Here is a 13,366-nt window from a genome sequence, read left to right as displayed (position 1 = left end):
GCTGCGACTGTATATGCGAGTGCTCGACTCTGACGATATCCCGATTGATGACCTGATTGAACAAGTATATGATATATCCGCAGATATTACTCTGATGAAACAGGCCTTACAGACTCGAAGCGCAATTGGCCTAAACTAATCCGAGCACAGCTCTAGCGCATTCCTATCAAGGACTGTACGGTCATTAGGGACCGTATCTACTGTGATGGCAGGTTGTTCATCCCTGATGACGACGACTTGATTCTCCAAGTTATTCGACGCTCCCATACGGCTCCAACAGCCGGCCACCCGGGTCGTACTAAAATAGCAGAGCTGGTTCGGCGCACCTATATATGGATCAATATGCACAAGGATATTGCATAGTTCGTGAGGAACTGTCACTAGTGCCTGCGGTCAAAGCCCTCTAGGTTAGCTAAGTTAGGACTCCTTTAACCACTTCTCGTGCCCGAACATGCATGGGAGGATATCTCTATTGATTATGTCGTAGACCTACCGGAATGCCACTGCAGGGGCGTCAAGTATTGCAATATACTCGTCGCCGTCGACCGCCTGACGACGATGAGACACTTTGTTCCGGTGAAATCGCTTGAAGTGCTTGACCTGGTAGATGGATTCGTCGACAGAGTCTGGAGCCTCCACGGTACACCTCTGACAATCGTTAGCGATAGGGGTGCTCAATTCCTCTCACTGTTCTGGCGTTAACTCTCTAGACGACTCGGCACTGAATTGAGGCCGTCTTCAGCTCATCACCCTGAAACAGATGGTCAAACGGAGAACGCTAATGCAGGAATGAAAGCCTACATTAGAAGCTATATATCTTATCTCCAAGACGACTGGGCCCGGTGGCTCCCCCTAGCGGAATTCGCAATCAACAACGCAACGTCCGAGAGCACCGGCATCTCGCCGTTCTACGCGAATTACTTCTTCCATCCCCGGCTAGGAAGTGAACCCACTGGCCCCCGACCTCCCAAGATGACCGAAAAGCAGAGGGAAGATTATTTCGAGGCTAACGCTATGGCGGATAGATTTGAGGCTATGACTAACTACTTGCGCACGGCTATGGCGGACGCCTAGGAAACGTAAGCACGCTACGCTAACGCCTTACGCAAAGCAGCCTATTTCGAAGAGGGCGATATAGTGTTTTTGGACACAAGAGACATTAAGACAACTCGGCCGTCGAAGAAGTTCGACTCCAAGCGGGAGGGGCCATATGAGGTTGAAAAAGTATACAAGTCTGCATGTAGACTAAAGCTTCCGGAAGGCTCTAAAATCCACCCAGTCTTTCACCACAGCAAGTTGACTAAGGCCCTCGACGACCCTTTGCCCGGCCAATATCGCCTTAACGAAAGACCGGTCTAGAAATCGGTTTTGGTGCACTATGACGACTTGGAGGAAGACCGAGTGGAGTTCGAGTTTACTGAGATACTAGCATAACGCGGTAGAGTAAATATCAGCTACCTGGTTCAATGGAGCGAGGCTCGTGCCGACTGGCAAGAAGCTGAAAACTTGAGGGGCTGCTGGGATCAACTCGCTGAGTTTTATGCTAAGCATCCTAATAAACCACGACCTCGCATGTATATTGAATACCTTGAGGAACAGGCAAAGCAAAAAGGAAATAGGCGACAGCGCGAGCGCCGATTGTACAATGTTTCATAAATACGAAAAGGGGGAATACGTGTCTACATATATCTTGTAGGAGAAATTGGTCTTATATTCAACGCCGAGACGACGTTGTTTAGAGGGTGGCATCTGTCACGGGGCTAGGGCTGTGCACCGCATGTATATTGGTACTGCACGAGCTGGCTGATGTTCCATTCTTCGTGCTACAACAATAAACTACTGGTACCCCTATACACGACCCTGACATAGATCACCTGTTCAGAGCTCGCTAAGAGGACTGCTATAATGACCCTGACGCTTAAATTCCAATCTTTTACTTGCAAATCGTCTCCTATTGAATAGTGCGAATACTGTAACGGGGTAAGGCCGGACATCAGAGAAATAGGTTACGGGGCTAGGAGAAAGTTTATTTCCTCTTCTCTGAGAGGCACAGAGGCAGAGTAGGACACGAGTCCCCCATCTTCACGCATCATCATCCTCATCTTCATATCATAATCTCCTTCTTATCTATATCTTCACCTTCGCTTTTCAGTCAGTTATTTAGTTATTTTAGTTATTCAGCTTATCTTTACGTTCGAGATCCTATTATCACGATACGAGTATCAGAGGCACATCCGACCAACTCGCGCACCAGACGTATAAGAGCGAAGCTCTTATAACTAGTACCACGATCTTCGTCTGATAAGACCAACAGATGGGATCTGTTATTACTGGAGCCGTCTGTTCAGTGTGTTAGGTGGTAGGTATATCCTACTGACCGCCTGATGCCGTTTCAATACTAGCCCCTATCCTCGATTACTACCCTAGCCTAGGCCTCGTAGGGGACGTTAGCCTTCAATTCGGAGAAATTAGGCTCTATTTCACGTATTTTGGCCTTTAGGGCTTTCCATACATGCTCAATGGAGTCAAATCGGGGCTATAAGCGGGCCACTTGATCGTCCAGATACTGTGATCCTCTAGCTACCTCTGCGTATAGCTTGATATATGTATTTTCGCGTTATCCTGTATAGAGATCTCCTGACTCGTAAAACGGAAGCAGCCCTTGGTCTAGAACATCGGAATAAAACCGTGAGGACACTATAGCGCGGAGAGTTGGGATCGCCGTCGCGGAAGACCAACGTCGATGCCCCCCTTCATCATCCTTTAACCAGATCATACCCCACACCATAATCAAAATTCGTGGGCGCCTATAGCTCTGTGGATTCACGAGGTCCTCTCTATATCTCTTGTTCGCATAGCGGAAGACCCATTGGCCTAGAGAGTCCGGCGAATTCTTGACCGTACTACAGGATATGGATCCAGTTGTACGCTCATGTTACACTGCCGGTTACGAAACTCCTCCGGAAGAATATTCCTTTTCACTGGAGTCCTGATCAGAAGCTTGCCATAGAGACGCTGAAGGAGACGGAGTTGAGCGACCTGCGAGATATGAAAGCAGTGTTTGGAAAGGAGCAGAATTGACCTATGATGCTACAAAACGAGTGTAGAGGCGTCCCGAAGGTATTACGGCGACTTCAGAATTACGTCTATGGGGTCTACTTTATCCTCGAGACCATGTTAAAGTCCTCATTGCTCAGATCAATAACGCTGCCGCGGATCTCCCTGGATCTCTACTCATAAGATGTATTGCATGGATCAAGAATTTCGACTTCGAGGTCAGACACATCCCTGGAAAGAAGCACACTATCGCAGACAGACTCTCACGCAATCCTTCTGGTCCGTCTGATCAGTTGATAACCAATGGGAGGGAGAAGTAGACGACTTCATTAACATCCAACTGAATCAGATCGGTGCCGGAATCCACACTATTGAACAAGCAGCCTCTATTACCGCTAATGCTAACCTACCCCCCTAGGCAACTGGACCGAAGACTCAATTGAGATTGCAGAATATCTCACAACGCTCCGTATACCTGATCGACTACAGCACGGGTCAAGACAAGCAAAGAAGCGCTTCATCAAGAACTAGGTCATCGTGGGCGAGACGCCACTTACTAAGCCGCGGCAACATAATATTTCTGGCATGAGATGTACGCCTATATCAAGAAGGCACTTGCTTCCTGCGCACCTTGCCAAAATGCTTTTGATACAAGGGAGGCAGAGAATCACCGTTTCTCTTAGCCAAACGAGATCTTTGCTGTATGGGTAATAGACGTTCAATTCATGCCAACCTATAACAGCTACATCGCAATTACAGAGGCTCGTTATGAACTGAGTAGTTATCTCGTTGCAAGAGCAATTCGAAAAGTGGACTCAAGAACTATCCGGGACTGGATCTGGGAAAGCATTATCCTCACCTTTGGTGTCCCCTATCTGATAAGAGCAGACGGAGGCTCGGAAAACCGAGGGCTTGTCACTGAGCTGCTCAGAAGCCTTGGATCTAAGCTCAGGACCGGATCAGCGTATCACCCGCAGTCACAGAGACTTATTGAGGTGGTGAAATCGACTAATCACAAAAGCGTTGATGAAACACACTGACGGAGCTGGGACGAAATGATTGAAGCACCTAGCTGCAGCCGTTTTTGCATATAGGGCCACTGGTCGAAACCCGACTGGGTTGTCCCCCTTCTACATGCCCTTCGGATTCCACCCTGTGTTACCTATTGAAACAACAATTCCGACGTGGAGGATTATAAGCTGGGAGCCTAACACGCCAAGTGACGACTTGATTTCGAAAAGAATCCGACTTGAACGACACGAGGAAGATGTCAAATTCGCTACAAGCAGACTGGCGGAATCAAGGAGAATTGCTGCTCTGACGTCTGACCAGAGAGACAGACATAAGACGACACACCGTTACGAGAGGATGAACTGGTATTACTTTACGATACCCCGAGACATATCGACCTGTCCAGAAGTGTGAAACTGAAGTACCGATGGAGTGGTCCATATATCGTTCACAAGATATAAATTGTCCCAGTTCTACGCTCCTGCTCTCTTTTAGGGGACTAGTTTTAGGTAGATACAAAGGTTGTCCTGGAATCAGCAGTGGAATCTCCTGCCGTGGCAAGTTCCCCAGGTGCTTCAAGCTCCCTGGCGGGTGGAGATTGCATTGTCGTATCTAAGGTAGGAGCTATCGGCGCGGGTTCTAGCGACTTGGTATGTGATTAGGTTCGGTGGCACTCGTTCACCTTGGCCTTCTCCGCGTCTCTGTGTGGTATATTCCACACTTTGTACTCGCCACGACCGATCACGACTGAAGATATCTCCCCAGTGAACAATTACCTCCAAGAGTCTCAAGAGGTCGTATATAACTCCGTGTTCGGCTTGAACAGAGCCTACAGCAAATCGTACGTTATATCGTTCCTCGCAAGGAGAATAGCCAGACGATCGTCGACTAGTGCTGTATTGTGGGCAAATAGTCTTATATTGAAAGTGTCATGATCTCTACATAGTCCTGAACGAAGTGGACGGCGGCCATAAGGGCCTTATATAGACAGGAATGACTGATGCCTGTCCCACAGGCAGGACTTGTGTGGTTCCTTGAAGGTCCAACATCTGCACAACCCGAATCAGGAGTTTGTAAATGGATTCACACGACGAGAACAGCAAAAAAAGGATCGCAAAGCGCACGCCGGTCCTCACAGCAGCGCAGCATATGCACTTTGGACGCAGCTGCAAGACGTCCGGTTCCTCACGCCAGCGTGGGCTGATGCCACCAAGGTCAATGTGGCGGGGATGTTGCGGAAATAGCAAATTTAGGTGTTCCTACTATCAGGCTTCGTTCCTAGATATCCAGCTTATCAAATAACAGATACTGCAAGAAAACTGGATTAGGAGCTTGGAAAGCGGCTATCGAGAAAGCCGACGGGGCAACGGCGATGAGCTTCCTATGTCATATGTGAGACTGATAAGATAAGTTCTCAAGGCACACTATGGGAGTATTATCAGTACAAGCAGTTATATGCCAGTGTTAACGGTTGTTATATCGATATAAACGATAACCGAGAGATACAAATGGTATATTAGCTTAAAGCAAGGAATTAGTTATATACTTACGCCCTTATCAATTCTATAACAATAGTTTGGTGCCACTCTTTAGGCATCGACCCTTAAACATAGATAGGAAGCCAGTAATTAATTCGGGTAAGCTCTTAGCTCTTCTAGTATTTAACATCGCCTACGACGTCTCCGTCTTCCTTACGGAGCGCTATCGGATTTAATTGCTCGGTATTTAACTTGGACTTGGGTACACAGGAGCCCGACCAGGCGAACTCGTGGATAACGAGAAAGCTCGACCGAAAGATAGATCGGAGGAAGAGCGATTTACGGTTCAAAGCCTAACCACCTCGTTCAATAGCGCATACATCAATTAACATATCGAGTTCGATGTAGAGAACGCGTATCTGGACGAGCCGAGTGAAGATAGCTTAATCGGACTTTTTACCCATGTTAGCTTAGCACGAGATCCACACGTTCGACGAAACATAGTACCCGACGAGGTATGGGAGAACATGCTACCTAATACCGAGATCGAGGCCTTGAAATAGCAACGGGAAGAACTTAAGAACTGCTAGTACCGATATAAAGGCTATAAAGACGAAGAAGATATTCGCGGTCTTACTAGGCAGATTCAGGCGCAGCAAACGCAACGAAGGAAGAGTATTCAAGAAGGATACCGTGCTTTCTACTTCTATAACCGACCTACGTGGGATATAGAAAGGCAGGCACGGGGCGATAAGGAGGAAGACGAGGAAGAGGAAGAAGAGGAGTATTGCTACCTTCCGATCGACCTCAAGATGCCTAAGCGCGCACAGCTGGCAGGCCTTCTGTCATCAGACGGAGACACTGAGCTTCGAAGAAATGCTAGGACTTTATATCGTTTCCTGCGACCTAATAGTAGCGTTCTGTCAGAAGCGGGAAACCGCTAGACGAGATCAGATCCAACGCCGATGATGCGAGTGCATATGGGGTGTGAATTGTTGTATTGGGAAAGGATGCCAGGTCAGCTATTCTGGCCTGGCAAAGCTCTTTTATAGCTCTTATCTATCTTATCTATAGCTATAGGGTAACCCCCCATGGGGTCACGTATCAGCCGAGCAATGGTCTAGTCGACGGTATTAGTTCAGGAGCCTCCTAAGTAGCAAGTCTTCCCATTGCTTATGCTCAAGACGCAATGCCCCCGCTGTATCGGCGATGGCCGTCTTCCGTATGAGGAAAGAACGTTCGCGTATAGTCGACCGGCTGTAATGAACGATCATTTCGAGCGCGCACACTTAGCTGATATCAAGGTGCGTAAGCACGATAACCTCATTTTCTACGAACACCTTAAGTGCATAGAAGATGGTATTAAGCTATCAAACATAGATCACTTGAGAAATCATGTTCAAAGTGTTTATGGGGTATAGCTCAGACCTCGTCCAGGGCGGTAAAGGTGGAATCATAAATCCCGGCGGTTCTTCGTTAGATATATTGTCTGTATCTTGGATTATGGAGAAGACGTGATCAGAGAATGGAGTCGCTGAATCCGTGTTAGTACGTGCAGCGGTGGTGATACGTGACCCCATGGGGGGTTGCCCTATAGCTAGAGATAAGATAGATAAGAGCTATAAAAGAGCTCTGCCAGGCCAGAATAGCTGACCTGGCCATCCTTTCCCAATACAACAATTCACACCCCATATGCACTCGCATCAGGTGGCTGTCTTCGTCATGTTAGCCGTGGGTACGATATCAGTGGCTACGGCCAAGATGTTGTCAGTTAGGTGGAATTCGGCCTTATCGTTTTCGTCGATAGATTTCTAAAAATAGAAGAGCAAGATGGATAGGTTTGATTTTTTTATTATTATCATCAGGTACGGAATTCGACGTCTTAATCCAGCTCAGCGGGATGGTATTATATTGGCGAGGGTGTTTGGCTAGTTAGCGGGCAGGTGAAAAGTAAAAGTTTTTTTTATTACTCTTAATTAAGGAAAATCGAGGCTATGGCGGCAGGAATTCTGTCATGAAGAAAAAAAGCATTAGTGGTTAGGCATCACATCTTAACAAACGCACACATCAGCGTAATTAGGTCGGTTAGGTTATCGACATGTAGTAGCGACAGTATTACTAGGATCTTCATCTGATATTGTGTTTGTTTGCTAACGTAATGCACGAATTCGAATTCCCGTCGAAACAAACCATCCATTTTATCCAGAAATATCACTACACGGTTGGTTAAACTAGTCTAGTTTATATCAAAGTTATGAAGTCCCGAATTAAACCTGCTCTTAATAGCAATGTCCATTAATTCAAAAAAGCGCGCCTCATCTAGGGATACATTTTCGTTATGCCAATCCTCTTTCGCCCGCTGTTCGCGACCACCACCGCCACCATCAGTATCAGTACCAGTAGCCGGAACGTTTCCGTGAGCGCTGAAGTAGTCATGGCCGAGGGCACCGGCGAGGTTGCGGAATCCCTTGTGCATGAAGCCCTCAGGCAGAATCTCGACAACAGCAGAGAGCTCGCGCAGCCAGAGGCTGTGGGTGAGACCGGCGCCGTGGACGCCGGCCAGCACGTCCGAGTCGTGCACTAGTTGCACCTGCTGGGCGAAGGGTACAACCGCTAAGTCGACGAGGTTGACCTCAAGGCGCACGGGCGAGTCCGCATACTGTCTCTCCAGTGCGGCCACGAGCTTTTCCTGGTCCATCAGCCTGAGCCCCGCCTTACGGCCGATGAAGGTCACGACGATCTTGTCTTTTTCCTGCTCCTTGTCGGCGTCCCAGACATGGAGATTGCGTAGCACGCGCCGCGAAAAGGTCCCAGCAGGCTTGAATGGGCACAGCTGTTGGGCTCCTAGTCGTCCTGCCAGACCGGGTTGCTGGCCCCCGCCAGGGGGATGACGAGTGTGCCCATGTCGGTGCCGACGGGTACGTCGGCCAACCGGATGGTGGGCTTTTGGGCGAAGAGGCTCCAGAGGTCGAAAAAGGGCCCATGTTCTTTGCCGTCGAGGACGATGACTTGCGTATTGGGTGCGTCAGCCGAGTCCCGCTTTCGTATCATCTGCAGCACGTCGATCGTCATGCTGAGGGCCATGATCTCCATCAAGCAGTGCCAGGGGTTATCTGTCCCCTCGCGATTCAGAAGTATTAAATAATGGCTTGCGTTGGTCGGGGATGACGGTGCAGATTCGCTATCCTCCTGACTATTTGGTTCCGGCGGGGAGGGTAATGCAAGTTTGACATACCGGTCGAATATGACGCGTGGCCCAGTATCGTACCAGTAAGACTTGATTTTGTCCAGTGTTTGGGCCGTGTCATTTGTCTCGATAGTATATGGCTTAATCCTATCACACGATAGTTCGAACTTGCCCTTCGTGCCCAGCACCCCGTGTTCCCCGATGCAGAATGAGTCGATGGTTCTGTCGCTTTTCTGGTTATGGAAACACATCAGCTGAGATGGCGACTCGGCCGAACAGTATGCTGACCGGCTTTGACGGAACTATTCGAGGTATGCCGTTTGAAGACGCCGTGGGCAGGGCAGTGGCTCGCCGATGATGTGTTGGTAGTCAGCGGGTGGTTTCAATGGTTCCAAGTGTCCCAAGGGTACCACGGTGTCGATAGTGTCTTCATTGACATAGCTATCGTCGAAATCGAGGTTTTGGGCCGGCCACGTTACACTTCTTAAGTGGCCATACTGAAGTTGCCTCAACACGCGGACAAGAAAGAAGGATATAAGCAGACTAGATAGGAACGTGGTACAGCGTCTTCTCGTGAATAACATCTTGGAAGTCATATTTTCCCATCATTCATAGCACCAGTTGTCATGTCTTACGTAGGTCTAGCACGAGTAATATGGCCAGTCTGGATGTCCTGGAATTATCATTCTTCCATTTTGTAGGTGGCCACTCCGAACCCCCCTACCCCTGGACTGCGCTACATATTGTGCGGGTATCACTATTTGCTTCTTTGTTAAACAGATAACTAGTGGAAATGTCCGGGGAGCTTTATTTGTTAGGACCAACACTAGAACATAATAATCTAATAACCTTCACTGACGCAAACAAACAAATAAACAAGTAATAGTGGATATCTAAGGCCAAGCAGCACATACGACGCACTTGATACGTTAGAACAAGATGAAGTTGTCGAACATATAGAAGAACTTACTAATATCTTCCACTATAAGTTAAATAACAAGCATGAAAATAAGAACGGCGGCAGAAATGGAGGAAACAACGCCCATAACGCTCAGGGCAGAGTTGGCAGGCTTCCAGGTCTAGATTCTAAACTACACCCTTCGCCCTAGCTCGGGCTAATGCGGTAAATTGTCATCTTTTGCGCTAAAGAGCAGGAAGGCGCCAAGAGCGGGCTGACCGGTATAATGAAGGTGATCACGGAGCTCGTGTGGTTCGGGACTGCACCAGACTTCGAATACTAACGCATGTATTTTCCATTTTCCCGTTACTACAGCCAGTTGACTGATGATGGATGGACCCTGAGAAATAAGCCCTTGGCAACGTCTCACTGTTAGCTATCGGAGCACAACGCGTAGAGCAGGCATAGCGATCAATACGATATCTACAGAGTCATCAACAGAGAGACGATTCACTCAAGACATACTACTCTATTTGTGGGCAACAACGGCTTAACTTGGTTGTAATCAATTAGGAAGCTATCGTATGTTTTATATGATCTGTACCTATCTTGGTAGTTAGGCTACTTGGCCCTTCGCAATGGGAAGAATATGGTGCCTGCCCTAGGCACAACACTTGTGTATTAGGTGCAGAGCTCGGGCTAACTGCCTATAGATAGTCCAGTTATCTGTGGTCCAGAACAGTCTACATGGTATTTATCTTCGCCTTCCTTTGTGACTAATACCACTGGGCTAGCTAACTAGAATAGAAAACAAAAGTCAAGTTGATTGAATAAGATGATAAAAAGAGATGACGAGTTGTTGAAAGTCATCTCCGTGTCCCTTAAGAAGTGTGGAAGACAGGGGAGTCCTCCCTGGCCCCACTACTACAATATCTATAACTTTGACGAGACGGGCTTCCTAATAGGTATACCATCCCCCACCACCCCACCGGTAACACCACCCCACCGGTAACCAAATTAGCAGCACCTACACTATAATTACTTCAAGTCCAATTATACGGATCTTTAATAGAAATTGAAGCCATTTACAAGCTGATTGCACGAATAAATAGCGAATTGAATAGAGTTTTCAATTTAGCATTTTTAGAAGGTTACACGATACTCCACATCGGTACTACGGAGTTCCGGCAGCCGTAAAATTCTGATTCTACTAATTTTGAGGCCACGATGCCCCTTTGACTATTATTCTATAAGTACTACGCTTCAGTACACCAAAATGCCGCGCCGTAGCTGGACAGAGGACCAGATAGTTGAGGCTATTCTAGATGTTACCGATAATGGCCTGTCGCAATACAAATCCGCCCAGAAGCATGGAGTGCCGCAGCAGACCCTTTCCGACAGAATCAAAGGCAAAGGGTGGCCAGACAACCCTATTATTATTATTATTAAATACGCCGTAGGCTCGAAGCCCCCGGTACCTCTACTAGTACTCCCGTATGTCAAACCGTGCCCTAATGGCTGGACTAAATACATACGCTGCGTCGTCGGTTCGCCCTATTGGCGACTGCGTTGCGTTCACTACCATACTACGTTGGTTCTCAACCTACCAACAAAGTCCCCCCTGAGAAGATCGATGCTATCTGGGCCTTGAAGCTGTCCGACCCGTCCCTAGCAGCCATCTTACAATAGTCCCACTAACTACTGGTTCTCCTGTTGCCGTTGCGAGGTCTCTGCGAGAGTATAGTGGCCGTGGTGCGATGGCGGCCCGTAATCGTTCCCTCGGTCCTTCCAACAGCCCGCAAAAGAGGATTACGTGCTCTGCCGTCTCAGGGGCATCGCCACAGCGGCATAGCGGCGAGTACACGCCAAAAGCCCCTGTCTTGAATAAGAAGGCTGCTAGTCCTATTTTTTCCGTCCTGATCTGGCACAGCGTAGACGCCTCCAGTCGGTTCAGGCCGAAATACTTGCCCCCTTTCGGTATCTGCATCGAAGGGCCCTCCGGTTCCTCAGCGATAGCGCGTCGCTGGCGATCGTGATGCTCTGCTCCGGTGAGCCATCTCTTCCTCCAGTGGTCGAGGAGGGCAGCCGGGAGGCTATAATTAAGAGCTCACAGGGCCGTAGTTGGACTACCTTTATTGAAGCCACTACAGCCGATGGCCGCCTTCTAGAGCCAGGTATAGTGTTTAAGGGCAAAGAGCTCCAAAAACAGTGGTTCATTGACCAATTCCGAGAGATCTGTCCCCACTGGCGCTATATAACGTCACCGAATGGCTGGACAGACAACCATATAGGCCATCAGTGGCTTATTGACGTATACTTGCCTCAGACGCAGCCAGCAGACCCCTCTGATGCTAGGCTAATTATACTAGATGGCCATGGATCCCACGCCTCTGTAAGTCTTCTAGTTATTGCAGTATAACTGTACTAACTGGGCTATATAGGATGAGTGGATGACTACGTGCTTTATGTACAATGTATACTGTTGTTACTTACCGGCACACACTTCCCATGGCTTATAGCCAAATTACAATGGCCCCTTTAACGTATCGAAGTCGGCCTATAGGGCAGAAGTCAGTAAATTGGATAGAATGACGGATGCGGCGCCAGTTGATAAAGTCAACTTTATCCGGTGTTATAGTACTGCACGCAAGGCTATAACCGACAAGGTCATTAAATCTCGCTGGAGAACTACTGGAAATTGGCCAATTTCAAGGGCCAAGGCACTACGGCATCCAGAAATCCAGGTAGATGTTGATAAAAGGGGCACTCCACCGCCGCCACAAGCCCCTGGACTTGACAGTGATTCTACACCCCGTACGAGCCGTCAAATCCGCAACTTTACGAACAAGCCAAGCCCACATAGCCGCTATAGGCTACAGAAGGTTGCCAAGGGGGTTGAAGCCTTAGAGGCAGAGTTGGTAGCCGAACGCACTAAGGCTACGGCGTTACAGGAGGAACTAGACCGCTTGAAAAGGGGTAAAAAGCGCAAGTCACTGCCAAATCCGAATCGCCGTTTTATAACAGTATCAGAAGCACTAGCTGCAGGGGAGCCTATAACCCCTAATAATCGTCAAGAACCAGCCAATAATGGGAAAGTTGTGGAAGTTGAGGATGAAGGGGTTGATTCATCAGAATCAGAGGCTACGGCCGATGATTTGCCGGCCGCTGTAGTCACACGAAGTGGTCGTACAGTCAAGAGGTGGCGATATTCTTAAACTCCATAACAATAGCTACATAATGGTATAACTACGGTATAAATAGCTTCAATATGTACGGAATTATGTGTAACGTGGTTTAACACCGAGTCGCGCATATCACCGAGTCGCGCACTTTTTCAACTTTTCCAAGCTTTTGACTTCAACACTTATTTCCTCAACAACAACACCATGTCAGTTCAAACCCAAGAAGCCAAAATCAACCTTGCCATCGAAGCTATCCGATCGACCAAAAATATGAGCCAACGTCGAGCAGCAAAGCTATACGGTGTACCCGAGTCCTCACTCCGTGACTGAATCCACGTGTCAGGTGCAAATAAGCCACAGTGGCTTGGCCTGGACAGGGGTCGGAAATGTATAACTAGGCTGCTGTGACCCCTCTTCTTTTAGAGAGGGCAGCGATTAACTTGTCGTTATTGAGTCCCCTATACTACGCTATTGGTACCTACCTGGTGACTGGCAGCTTGTTTCGCTTGAGCACTCTCGTCCTTCACTTTGCACTTGAAATCCCGTGACATAT

General features: G+C 48.2%; 2 protein-coding genes across 2 annotated transcripts; one reads left to right on the top strand and one right to left on the bottom strand.

The window, feature by feature from the left end:
- Nucleotides 1-6,721: 6,721 nt before the first annotated feature.
- On the top strand, nucleotides 6,722-6,967 carry BCR38DRAFT_350638 (uncharacterized protein; the record flags this gene model as incomplete). Its single annotated transcript, XM_040856584.1, has 1 exon — nucleotides 6,722-6,967. The coding sequence occupies one exon, from the start codon at nucleotides 6,722-6,724 to the stop codon at nucleotides 6,965-6,967; it is 246 nt and encodes an 81-aa protein (XP_040712358.1).
- Nucleotides 6,968-7,782: 815 nt separating this feature from the next.
- BCR38DRAFT_459950 (uncharacterized protein) lies at nucleotides 7,783-9,329 on the bottom strand (the record flags this gene model as incomplete). Its single annotated transcript, XM_040862352.1, has 3 exons — nucleotides 7,783-8,364; nucleotides 8,409-9,035; nucleotides 9,144-9,329. The coding sequence occupies 3 exons, from the start codon at nucleotides 9,327-9,329 to the stop codon at nucleotides 7,783-7,785; spliced, it is 1,395 nt and encodes a 464-aa protein (XP_040712357.1).
- Between the last annotated feature and the right edge of the window lie 4,037 nt (nucleotides 9,330-13,366).

Source organism: Pseudomassariella vexata (assembly GCF_002105095.1).
Source record: "Pseudomassariella vexata strain CBS 129021 chromosome Unknown BCR38scaffold_12, whole genome shotgun sequence".
Classification (NCBI taxonomy): Eukaryota; Fungi; Ascomycota; class Sordariomycetes; order Amphisphaeriales; family Pseudomassariaceae; genus Pseudomassariella; species Pseudomassariella vexata.
The sequence above is the reverse complement of the archived record's forward strand: the minus strand, read 5'-3'. Positions and strand labels throughout refer to the sequence as shown.